Genomic DNA, 13,368 nt, shown 5'->3' with positions numbered 1-13,368 from the left:
TTGACATATTTACATAGAGATTTTATTTTTTCAAAACATTTAAAACCTGCTTTACATGTTCATCCCATGTTCTACTGAAAACAATAATATCATCTAAATAGACTATTACAAAATCATCAATGAATGGTCTTAATACATCATTCATGACTCGCATTAATGTAGATGGAGTGTTAGTTAAGCCAAAATGCATAACCATCCATTCATAGAGTCTTTACCTTGTTTTGAAAGCAATCTTCCATACGTCATGTTTGGCAACTCTGATCTGATGGTAGTCACTTCGCAATTCAAATTTATTGAAGCAAACTGCATCTTTTAACTAATCTAAAAACTCATCAATACGAGGAAGAGGATAACGATTCCTTATTGTTATTTTATTTAATGCTCTAAAATAAATGCACATTCTCCATGAATCGTCTTTCTTTCGCACTAACACAATAGGTGATCCGCGCAATGATGTGCTTGGTTGAATAAATCCTTGATCAAGAAACTCTTGTACTTGCTTCTTTGTTTTTGCATTCTCTAGAGACGATAACCTTTTATACCTGTGGATGTAACCGTTGTCTCATCACCTGAATCTGATCCCAAGTCCTTTTGAATAGCAGCAGCATTCTTCTGATCCTTACTCCCAAACTTCTTAGGCTTCAATTCCGGATGCAATGACCAATAGTGTGCCTCATCGTGACCTTCCTTCTTACAATGAGTGCATGAAGGTTTATCTTTCTTCAGAGTGTTTGTTTTCTTCTCCTTCCATTTAAGTTTCTTCTTGCCTTTATTTTTGCTTCAATAAGTTTGGATGATTTCCCAATATGAGTTACTTGAACCGATACATCATCTAAGCTAGTTGTATTAAACATAAGTATGGTACCCCTCAAATAACTATGAAGACCACCTATGTATTTCAAAAATGTCTCTGGTGAGTCCAATGATATGCCTAATGTTAAAGCTCTCTTACGGAATTCATGTGTATAACTTTGAACACTTTGACCTTTTAATTGATGTAGTGTTTGCCAACTCATCATTGCTTGTTGCATATAAGACAAAGGATAGAATTTCTTTTTAATAGCAGAAACAAATTCATTCCAAGTTGAAATGATTTTACCATGCTTTTGGAGATCTGTTTGTGTCTTTCCTTCCCACCATACAAGTGCGGTTCCTCCAAGTCGAAGGCTAGCAAGCTGGATCTTCTTCCTTTCTAAAACAACTTTTTGCACCTTGTAATACACTTCAATTTTCCTTATCCAATTATCAAGATTTTCAATGTTAAGTTCTCCATCATAAATTGGAAAATCAAATTTTACATCTAATTTGATCAAAGAGGATTTCTTCTTTTTCTTCTTAGAAGGACTAGATTTATGAGAAGAAGAGGATGATGATGACGATGATGGTGATGATGGAGGAGATGGTGGAGGAATAATTCCTCCCTTTCCCTTGTCTTCTTGATATTTAGGGGATGAAGTGCCTTCATCTTTTTTCTTCTTAAACTCGCGATACATCTCTTCCACCATTGCACATATCATCATGAAACTATCGAAGAATTGATATTATGACCCATTGAGCAAAATCTGGGCTGCCATGTGTCAACACCGGATTGGCCCATATCAACCAATCACACTTTGACACATCACCTCCTCTATTGATGTCATCCAAGACAAGTGGTGTATTCCCGAGATGACACGTGTCCTGCTGACATCATCTAGTTGACTGTTGACCTTTGCCTTTTTGACTTTTTGCCCTATTTTTTCATAAACTTTGACTGCCTTTAACTTCTTCATCCGAACTCGGATTTACGCGTCGTTCTTACCGTTGGAATCGTATCGAAAAGAAATTTGACTTGATCGTACTTTCATCTGCATTTGAAGACTTTGATCCTAAGACAAATCTAGATCCATTTTGGATCAACCTCCTCTTCATCTAGAGCATCATAGCTAACTTTAAGTCTGGTTCGGATATCACTAGAAATTATTTTAGAGGTTTTGTGCAATGGCGCATTCCAATACTTTAAATCATCACTTCCATGAAGAAGTGCCCCAAGCACTTTAAGTGATAACAACAAACCATTGCAGATATCCAAAAACTTTTGAACCACTTCCTCAAATCCTACAACAGGACGCAGTTGACTGAAGGCATGCCAACAAAAAAGCTCTTGTGAGTGCTTTGCATTGAGGCCTTTTAGTGTGTAAATGGATGACTCCCCAATATCTGAGCTTTTGAGAACATATTTATTGCGAGATGTAACTAAAATTATGCTGCGTGGATGAATGGTGTCTTTAACTAGTGCACATAATGCATCTAGTTGATCAATACGACCGACATCATTTAGAACGATGAGTGTCGGTTGAGAAATAGTTTTGATCTTCTCTATGCCTAGTGTGTCCTTTCTTGACATCACGACCGCTGTGATTTAGAAACACATCATACACATAGCTGCTAGTATTCCCATGGTAGGGGTTTGTGGAGGGGGGTTGTGGAGGTCAATGTGAAGGATGTTCTGTCATGGGGCTGTGTCATAAGATACATAATAACACAAAAGCAAGATCGGATATATTTCGCAGAGATTGAGGAAGCTCGCTTGACATCAATATTTTTGTCTGAATGATCAAAATCCAGTGAGCAACGAACTGCATCTTTGCTAATCTTATGTGTTAGATACTAGTTAGCTAATCGATTGAAAACATATTTTGTTGAACAAACCAAGTCGCTATATATACTGAACGAAATAGAAGGATTGGGTTGATCTCCCTGGAAAGTGGGAGTGACGTCCATTGGAAATTTTGTAGACATACAGCCGGATTGTAAAGGGCCCACTTGGGATAATGGGCGGTCCAATGATGATTACTTGGCTAAAATACTGGATAGATATATCCTCCATGAAAAATTGATTGATAGATTCGGTCTGCCGCAAATGAAAATCATCCCTTCGCACATCTCTGATCACCGCCCGATATATATTCAATGGAACAATGAGGTAATCAAACTGGGATACCCGTTCAAATTCAACCGAACGTGGTTATCCGATGAGCATTTTAACCACTTTGTAAAAGAGTCGTGGCAGCCACAAGCTGGATCGATTCGGTGAAATTCATCGGATTTTGTTTCCCGCATGGCTAAACTGCGTAACAAGGTTAAATTGTGGCAACGGGAAAAAATAGAACGCAACAGAAAGGACCTGAAAGATATTGATAAAGATCTGCAACTCTTGTCCTCCCGTTTTAAAAGGGATGCCATTCCCTCACAAATTCGTAGACAGATCTGGGATCTTGAAAAAAGGAAACAGAAAATTCTGACAGAGGAGGAATCTACGTGGCGACTGAAGAGCCGAGCCATTTGGCTCAAGGAGGGTGATAAAAACACCAAGTTTTTCCACAGGTTCGCCAATAAGAGGAGACAGAAAAACATGATCTGGGAAATTAAAGATGAAGTTGGAAGATCTTTTTTCTCTCAAGAGGACATATCGCGAGAAGCAGTTAATTTTTTCAGCAGGGCATACAGTAGAGAGATTGGTAGTCATATTGAAGACATTCGATGGGGCATTGAGCTGTACCCCACCATGTTCGAAGAAAGTCAAAATGAAGCCCTCTTTTCAGAAGTCACGGAGGAGGAATTGCTGGCGACATTGAAATCCTTTCAGAAGGATAAATGCCCAGGGCCGGACGGGTGGACTGTTGATTTCTTCATCCATTTCTTCGACTTGTTCAAGGACGACATCCTAAATATGGTTGAAGAATCCAGACTTAATGGATACATTAACCACCACATCACATCCACTTACATTGCTCTGATTCCAAAAAAATCTCACTCGGCATGCTTCTCTGAATACCGACCTATATCTTTATGCAATGTTCTATACAAGACGATCTCTAAAATTATTGCCATTTGGATTAGGAATGTGTTATCCATGCATCTCTCCCCTGAACATCACGGCTTTCTAAAGGACCGGAACATCATGGACGCTGTGGCCCTTACCCAAGAAGCTCTGCACTCAATGCATTCAAAGAATCTGGAAGCTGCCTTATTAAAAATAGATTTAAAAAGGGCGTATGATAACATGGACTGGGGTTATATCCGCTGTCTTCTTGCCAAGATTGGACTCAACCACAGGTGTTCAAGGTGGATTATGGTGTGTGTGGAGGAGGTAAATTATGCTGTTTTGATTAATGGCTTCCCCACCCCTTTTTTTAAAGCTGCCAGGGGCCTTAGACAAGGCTGCTCCTTGTCTCCTCTCCTTTTCATTCTGATTATGGATTCTCTTAGCCTACATATCAAGAAGGCAGTTCATACAAATACCTGTCGGCCTCTTCCTATATGCAAAGGGATAAACATATCCCACAATTTTTTTGTCGACGACATCCTTATTGCGGCTATCCTGTGCAGAGCAACTTGGTTGTGCTTACATTATATCCTGGTCAGATTTCAAGCTGCTTCTGGTATGACAGTTAATGAAGGGAAATCCTCCTTCCATGTGGAGGATATAAATGGAAATTTGATCCAATTCCTCTCTCGTATGTTTAACATCCAAGCCATCCCTCTCAGGCACGGTATAAAGTATTTAGGTTTCAATCTGAAAGCTGTGGGGTACCGGGTTATGGATTGGACCTGGATTGATGACCGATTCTACAAGAAAATAACAGCATGGGAGCATCTGTGTTTAACAAAAGGCGGACGCATGACCCTGACACAATCAGTTCTTGTCTAGACAATGGTTTATTGGGCACACCTGTTCATCATTCCATCCACTATTATAAAGAACCTGAACAGGATGATCGCTAATTTTATATGGGGATGTGACAAGGATCAACACAAATTCCATCTAACAAAAATATCAGCGCTGATGCGGCCTAAGCAAATGGGAGGATGGGGCATTCTTGACATTGCCCAATTCAGTAAAGCACTTCTATGCAAATCTATGTGGAGGGAAATTATGGGGGATTCATTATGGAGTTCGGCCATCCGTGCAAAATATATGAACAACATGGATATATCGTTTTGGATCAGGGAAAACACCATTGGATCCCCATATGGATCTTCCATTTGGAGAGGATTTAGGAAACTGGAGCCATTCTTCAGACAGAACCTTATTTGGAGATTTCAAACGGGAGCTAAAATTATGATCGGCAGGGATGTATTTGCTGGTGGGGCAGGTAAAATACAGATCTCCCTAGGCCTGATGAGAGCCTTACATAGCCGGGGCATCTTTTTCTGGGCCAGCACCATAAAAACCTGGGATGGAGCCATTCCCATATGGAAAACTGCATACGAACTCCAGCTCCAGCAGGAAATGGCGGAACAATGGAATAACATCATAACAGAGCTGCGTGGTCATGGTATTTATCGCTCCACGGTTAAAGATTATCTTATATGGAAGGGTATGGACGGATCTGCGATGGCGAAGGTAAAACATATATATCTACAGTTCAAGAATTCCGAGGAAGACAATTCTTGAGAGATATTCCCCCCTATTTTTTGGAAATCCGGATGCCCCACAAAGATCATCATCTTCGCATGGTTGGTTTTCAACAACAGGAACCTCACATGGGATAATCTGCAAAAACGGAATTGGCATGGGCCTGCAATCTGCCCTCTGTGCATGGAAAACTCAGAATATAACCTGCATATTTTCCTCACCTGCCCCCAGGTGCTTCCCATATGGCAGAACATCGCAACTCAATACGGTTTTGCCCTATATTCCTTCTCTTCGGTTTCTGAAGCTTTCAAGAAATGGAGCAATATGAATAAGGAACGGAGAGCCATTCCCTTATTGGTCATTTGGGCTATTTGGAAGTGGCACAACGACAGAATATTCAGGTCAAAGAAGGATACAAACGATTCGGTGGTCGCTTCAATTATATCTCTTTACAACTCCCTTGGTCTGGATGGTAAGAATAGGATCTCTTATGGTAGGAGCCTAATGACAAATTCAAAGAGATTTAGAAATGAAGGAGATCCCCTGATAACGTTCTCCGCGATCCCCCCATGCACCTTCTTCGATGGCGCAGCCCAACAGGGAATATGTGCATGCGGCGTCTTCATCAGGACTGCAAAGGATCAAGCCATTGAAATCAATTGGAATGCAGGTCCGGGATCCAACAATAAAGCTGAAGTGGTGGCATTAACGGGACTCCTCTCTTTCTGCAATTTTCTCAATATCCCGAATTTGAAAATCTATGGAGATTCGAGGCTTATCATTGATCATGTTTTGCAAAAGCACAATATAGAAAACTTTCACCTTGCTGGATGGCTGGACAGGATTGCAATGATGTGGAACAGCAGGCGAGACTATTCCATCTCCCACATTGACAGGGACCAAAATAATGAAGCCGATTCACTATCTAAAAGGGGCCTTTCAGCTCCCCAAGGCATATGGCGGATGCAGATTAGAACAGACAGCCACTGCTTCCAGGTTCAAGATTTTTGTTTTCAGGATATATGATTCTCAATACAGTCAATTTCTGGTATGTTTTTTCTTATTTTCACAATAGGTTAACTCTCTGTTAAGGTATGCGCTCAACAAGTTTTTGTTATTTTGCAAATCCTATTGATTCCATACCCAATGTAACTATCCCAATATAGGTTGCATACGGTCCATATTTTTAGTCATCTGTATAGAATGTGCCAAATCCCCGTCATTCATATTTCTCTGACAATATATCTGAGATAATGCACTTGTATTTTGTTTCCTCCTATGAATACAATTATTCAGTTTTTTCCGTGCTAAAATAAAGTGGGACATGTTGTAATTATTTATTCAAAATCAACGATATTTACCAATTCATTATGCAAAACACGAGGCATCCACCACACAATGAGAAAGCCTTGCTGCAAATTAAGAAAATAAAAACAACAAATTGGACACTGCAAAATAGAAAAACAACGAGTGGGTGTGGACATCCATACCTATCAATTCCGTAGTGGAGTTGAGTAGGGTAGGCTATGGAAGCCCGTGCCAATTCACCTCCTGCTTCCTGGCTTCACCCGCCCTCTTTAGTGGCACTCTCTCTAGTTGCAGTGCGTGCTTACGCTCTGACGACCACGGTTGACAGGCTGAAACTAGCGAATGATCGCCCTTAGATAGATGGCTAAGAAGATGCCACGTAGAGATGGACATGACCGGGACAAACACGCGGTCAACAATGAGAGGATTCCGTTAGACCCTCACGATTAGATAAGGGTTTACGATTAGATAAGGATTTAGTTTTAACCTCCGATTAAAGATATTGAACATGGCATGCGATGGATTGGATTTTATATCGCCATATTATCTATCATGGTTAACCGTGGGGGAGCAAAATCTAATCTCACGTTGAAAAGATTTTGAACGTGGCATGCGATTAAAGATATTGAACATGGCACGCGATGGATTGAATTTTATATCGTCATGTTTATCTATCACGTTACCCGTGGGGGAGCAAAATCTAATCTCATGTTGAAAAGATATTGAACGTGGCATGCGATGGATTGGATTTTATCTCGTCATGATTATTTGTCATGGTGAAGAGTGGGAGAGAAAAACGTTTACACAATTTATACTTTGTTCGATAAGGTTGGAATTTTAGTTTTAATATGATAGTTGGTTTGGTTTAAAATTTTCTTTCTTAATTTTATAGATATAGATATAAAAAAATAAAAATAAAAATATCAATTATTTTATAGTTTATTTGAAAGAATTTTTTGGCTTATATTACATGATAATGTATTTGTCCACGTGTTTGGAATCAATGAGTGTGGTTGGTTCATCATTAGGACAAGTTAGAGAATCAGATCATGGCTACATGTTAAATAGGGATAGTAGATGGAATCAATGAGTGTGGTTGGTTCATCATTAGGACAAGTTAGAGAATCAGATCATGGCTACATGTTAAATAGAGATAGTAGATCTTCCAACGATTAGGTTTGATTGGAAAACAACTATATTACACTACACTAGACCAACAACTATAATGTACCCGAAAAACGGCTAGTTTTAACTAATTAAATTATTTAATAATAATAATAATATAATTAAATAGTTATCTTAGGGTGGAAATCATTAAATTTTGTAATGTTCTGAATTTTAATAAAGTTTAGAATGTTGCACAACTATTATTTTAATACTTTCCGGATCACAAAAACCTCAATTGAACAATTGAATACCTCATAGTTTGTTATAAAATTAACTTATGATTATTTATTATGAAATTTATAATTTATAATAATAATTTTAGTTTGTTATAAAATATATGATTATTTATTATGAAATTTATAGTTTATAATAATAATGCTTTAATAATATTTTTTATTTTTATTTATTTTTATTATTGTGTAGAATAAAATATTATTTTTGTTAAATTTGATAAATATACATAATTTATAATAATAATTTTAGTTTGTTATAAAATATATGATTATTTATTACTAAATTTATAGCTTATAATAAAAATGCTTTAATAATTTTTTTTTTTATATTTATTGTGCAAAATAAATTATTATTTTTGTTAAATTTGATATATATAAAAAATAAATTTTCACAAATAAATTAAATAATAAGAAAATTTAGTTTATTTAAAAAAATATTATAAAAAAATTTTTAGTAAATTAATTTTTAAGTTTTTATTTATTTATTTAAAAATATATAATATATAAAATTCTAAAAATAAATCAATTTTATGACTAACTTAATTTGCAATCATTTTGTTATAATTTTTATATCTACATTGTGAGATTCAAAGTTTAAATCTTGATAGGTTTAAAAAAGAAAAAAAACAACAACAAAAATTCTATAAATCAACCTAGATCTTATTGGGGAATATCCTATGAAAAAAGAAACTGTTCAAGTAACCAAAGAGATTAAAATTATATATAGTGTGAAAAAAGTGGTGAAACATATAGTTACAATATTTCAATTTCATTTGTATTTGCAAAAATAAAACCATATAAAAAATTGCGCCCATAATAACTCTTAATTCACTTAATTTTCTGAACAAGTGAATTCTTTCTCTCCATATTTTGGTTAAGTAGTAGTTCATTTAATTAATATATCTCATTAACTTGATTGCGAACAAGTGAATTCTTTCTCTCAATGTTTTGGTTAAGTAGCAATTCATCTAATGAATCTATACCATTAACTTGACTGACATTTCTATTTTGCTGGAAGGTACATGAACATGGGCGCAACAATCGATAAAGGTCTACTCACAGGGATTCTCATTGAATATTTGTTGATTTAAATGTTACCATAAATTTTCTTTAAAGAAATCAAAGTTATATATATATTGTTAAGCAAGTGGTGGAATCAGGGGTTAAATTTGATGCCTGTACATTCATTTTTTTGCTTTTTTACACGTTAAATACCACTGGTTTCTAAATCTACACGTCATTGCTGACAAGCTAATAATTTTTGAAAATGTCATATTGACAAGCGTATTCAAAATTGACTAGTTTTAAATTATATATATACTACATACTGCATACTGCATTGATAACATGACAGTACTCTAGTGAGAATCATCCCACCTTGGTATAAAGAAACGAGAGAAACTAGAGGCTGGACCCTGGAGCTATTAATGGCACGCCACATGGATGATGAGGGTGGTAATGTGGAATGGTCTTGTGAGTGAATAAAAATTAATTTCAAATATTTGTTTGGTAACTTTGAAATCCAAATAGATCTTCTTCCTATGAAACTTTGCCTAGTGAAATATGCCGTGAAATATGGTTTGCGCTCTAATTTTTCTTCAGAAACTCCAAGTTATACGCGTGTTACAATGATAACCTTAATAACAACCAAAGAAATGGCCATTTGAGTATGTATCCTTAGTTATCATTGAAATTAACTTTAGTTGTTTTGAATTGTCAATTGTATGGCTAATTCTTCAAGTTTGTTTCAGGGTAAAGGATTCATAGAAATCCAAATCATTGGCCAATTCTTCAAGTTTGTTGCAGAGTAAAGGATTCAGAGAAATACAAATCATTTCTTTAGCGCAAGAATTCTTATCATTTGAAAGCACGGTCTATGATAATTGCATTCAAATCCATATAATTACCTTAATACCCAATTCAGGCTCTACAGAGAGGACCTATTGGCACATTATAGAGAAGCGGCATCTTACGGAGAAGCCCTTCAGAAAATAAGAAGTAATTCGAGGTTGCAAAAACAAAGAAACTAGGTTGGCATGAGAGCAAGTCGCAAATTATTTACCATTAATAGCTAGAGTTTCTCGTTTCCTTATATCTGCATCATTTGCAAGTTGTACGGTCCTGACCCCAGGCTCCCAGCTAGTAGCTACCACCCTACCAGTTATGTTCACAACCTCCAAACTCCAGTTCAAGTCCCAAATTATAGTCAGTTTAGCCATCACAATTTGAGAAAAGATTGCAAACTACTCACACAGTTTGAGAATAGGAATTTGTTCGGTTATCCTCCAGTTCAAGTTCCAAATTCTAGCCATTTTAGCCATCACAGTTTGAGAAAATATTGCAGACCACTCACACAGTTTGAGAACAAGAATCTGTTCGGTTGTCCTTAAGCTTCTTGCTGGTAGATTTAGCCCCACAGGTAAGTGGTTTCTGTGCACGATTCTTTTGTGTTTTTGTCCAAAAATTCTTTTGAGTTTTTGTCTGAAAATTTTGAATTAGTAACTCCATTGAATATATTTACATTCTTGATCAAACATGATTTTAATATATGAACATAATCTTCTTGTGCTTGTTCTTGCCAGACTTTTTCTCTATTCACATGGATTATTAAAAAAATTATTTACAATTGTAACAAATGAAAGACTATTGATTAGAAGTAAAAATCAATTTATAAAATTCAAGGTCTTATCGATGAGTAGGAAAAATTAAGAAAAATTAACTTGTCTGCTTGGCTTTCTATTCAAAGAGAGTTTTTTTGTACATTTTATTTCGGTAAATAATGGGTTTTTCCAATTCATATATTAGGAATTACGCATTCATCACCCAAAAATAAACTTCTTCGCCACTTAAAACAACCAAGAATGCAATTCTGAAATACAACTTTCTTAAACCCAATTCAGAAATACAACTTTCTGAAACTAATTTTAATTAGAAACCTACAACAATAATCAATACACCAGATTAAAATGACATGGTAGTTGCAGAATGGTAACTAATTTGCCATAATTTATGATCCATCAAAAGCCAAAAAGCAATACAGCCCATTACAATAAAAAAGGGTAAAAATGGCCATCTGTTTCACTATTTCCACAATTATAAGTCGTCAACCATTTACATTTAGGACTACCCAGTACCATGTCTTTGCCACAAAGGCTCTAGCCTCTAAAATCTCAAAATCCTAACCCTCTAAAAACCCAAAACAAAACAACCCGCTAAATAAATGGTAAACCTATATACGCAACCGCCATTTACAAACATTTTCCATTCAGTTAACCAGAGATTTCAATGGCCCTAACTTCAAGTTTATGCTGAGGCTGCTTGGGCACAATGACAGTTAACACGTTGTTTTCCATTGAAGCCTTCACATCATCCACCTTGGTATTTTCTGGTATCCCCAAAGGCCGCAGAAATTTGCCGTAGGTTAAGTACAAAATCAACGCCAATACTGGTTGGTAGTTGCCTCTTTTAGTAAACACTTATATCACATAACTTGCATTGATGACTTCAGTTAATTGGGCTCTGAGATGTTCAATAAATTTTGAGTCCACACGACTTTGAAATGTCTGTTCTATTTTTCTTCTACCGCCATTAATGATAGCTATATTCTAAATTTCTAACTGCAGGCTCTCATAATGAGTAGAGATGAAATTAGGTGCTTTGACAGTGAAATATAATTAATTTTTTTACAAAATCATAAATATTTTTCTTTGAAATTGTGAATATGGGTCAGTAAAAAGTGTGAAATTTAATAAGTAGATATGTTTTGAAATTCTCAAGCTGGTAACAAAAATTATTCAAATTTCAAGACCAGTCCATGTTTCCCTGAATTTTTTTCAATGAAAATGAATTCATTATTTAGATGAAAAATATTAATTACCAGGTGAATATTATTTTATCTTCATATAATAAAGATGTAAAAACAGTGAGTCAATTTATTGTATTTTTTATCAATGAAAATGAAGAAAACGCTGAACATTTTAACTATCTGGAAAAATCACAGAAATATCATCAACAAGTCTCAAATGAAAGTGTAGCAATGACACTTGAGTTGATTGGTACAACACAACATGGAAATTTTGCAAAATACAATTTGCAGAAATTAAATGAAACTTGTACAAATAAATATTACAAGTCATGTGATGGGAAATTAAAAGTAAAACTGTCATAAAAATATACTTTGACGGGTAAGGGCACCCGTCAAATTTAACCCCTAGGTGGAATATGTGGTTACCCTTTCTAGGTTCAACTGCATGGAATATGTGGTTACAAATTTCCAGGTTCAACTATGTCTTTTGTCTGTTATTACAAGAATGGACCTAGTATAAATAACTATGTCCATAATAACTCTTAATTCACTTAATTTTTGAATAAATGAATTTTTTATCTTAATGTGAATTCTTTCTCTCAATGTTTTGGGTAAGTAGCAGTGCATTTGATTCATATATACCATTAACCTGATTTCCATCTCTTTCTTTCCTTTTTTGCTAAGGCAAGAGTGGATCCTTCTATTCAATTAAAAAAAGAAATATTGTACAAATGCGACCGCATCGGTGAGGCTCGCCAATACAACAGGCCTACCCCAATTCAAGGCCACAAAACGACAAAGCGGACCCAAGGACATGGGCCCGCCAAAACAAACCTGCAATCAAAAAGTGACCGTTGGATCTGTAGCTGATGATCCAGCAGATTAGAAACATATCGGGTGGCCAACAAGCACACCTTTTAACAAATGAATCGGACCCGATGAACCCATTAGACCATAATCTATAATCCTATCAGGTCCGTTTTTTACTTAACCTTCGATCACTTTAACCCTCCGAAATACGCCATTTGCACGCAATCCTGGAGAGGTCTTGTGAACAGCTCGAAACATAACCCTTGAAGCGGACCCACCAACTTGCACGCAAAATCCTGGCCATAGATTATCCTCGCTAGATCCAACGGTTACGGATCATATCGCGCGGACTAAGAGAACCGATAGTTAGCGCGCGATGAAGGCGGTAATTCCACCCCACCCTTAGCCACATGTCGCGTGATGAGTGGAATCGCTCCCAAATGAGAAAATTCGCTTCCTGCTTGATGAGCTTGCGATATATTGGAAACCACCACAAGGGCAGTAAAGCTGTTCCTCGGAATAAAAGTTGGGGTTTTGTGATTACTGAGAAAATCTGGGTTTCGGCCCATGGGCCAAAGGGAGATGAAGATCCCTCTATCTAGCCACCCCCCTGAGACGCCTGGCTTTCCATTACCCGTGTTAAT

The 13,368-nt window shown here is 36.4% G+C and overlaps 1 protein-coding gene across 1 annotated transcript; it reads right to left on the bottom strand.

Annotated features, from left to right (window-relative positions):
* Positions 1–1,879: 1,879 nt before the first annotated feature.
* On the bottom strand, positions 1,880–2,386 carry LOC149237165 (disease resistance protein RML1A-like). Its single transcript, XM_089369179.1, has one exon. The coding sequence runs from the start codon at positions 2,384–2,386 to the stop codon at positions 1,880–1,882; it is 507 nt and encodes a 168-aa protein (XP_089225305.1).
* Between the last annotated feature and the right edge of the window lie 10,982 nt (positions 2,387–13,368).

Source organism: Pinus tabuliformis, chromosome 8 (assembly GCF_031772625.1).
Source record: "Pinus tabuliformis cultivar Carrire ecotype Pingquan chromosome 8, CPIR1, whole genome shotgun sequence".
In the NCBI taxonomy this organism is placed as follows: domain Eukaryota; kingdom Viridiplantae; phylum Streptophyta; class Pinopsida; order Pinales; family Pinaceae; genus Pinus; species Pinus tabuliformis.
Note: the sequence above shows the minus strand (reverse complement) of the source record. Positions and strands in the feature narration are given on the sequence as shown.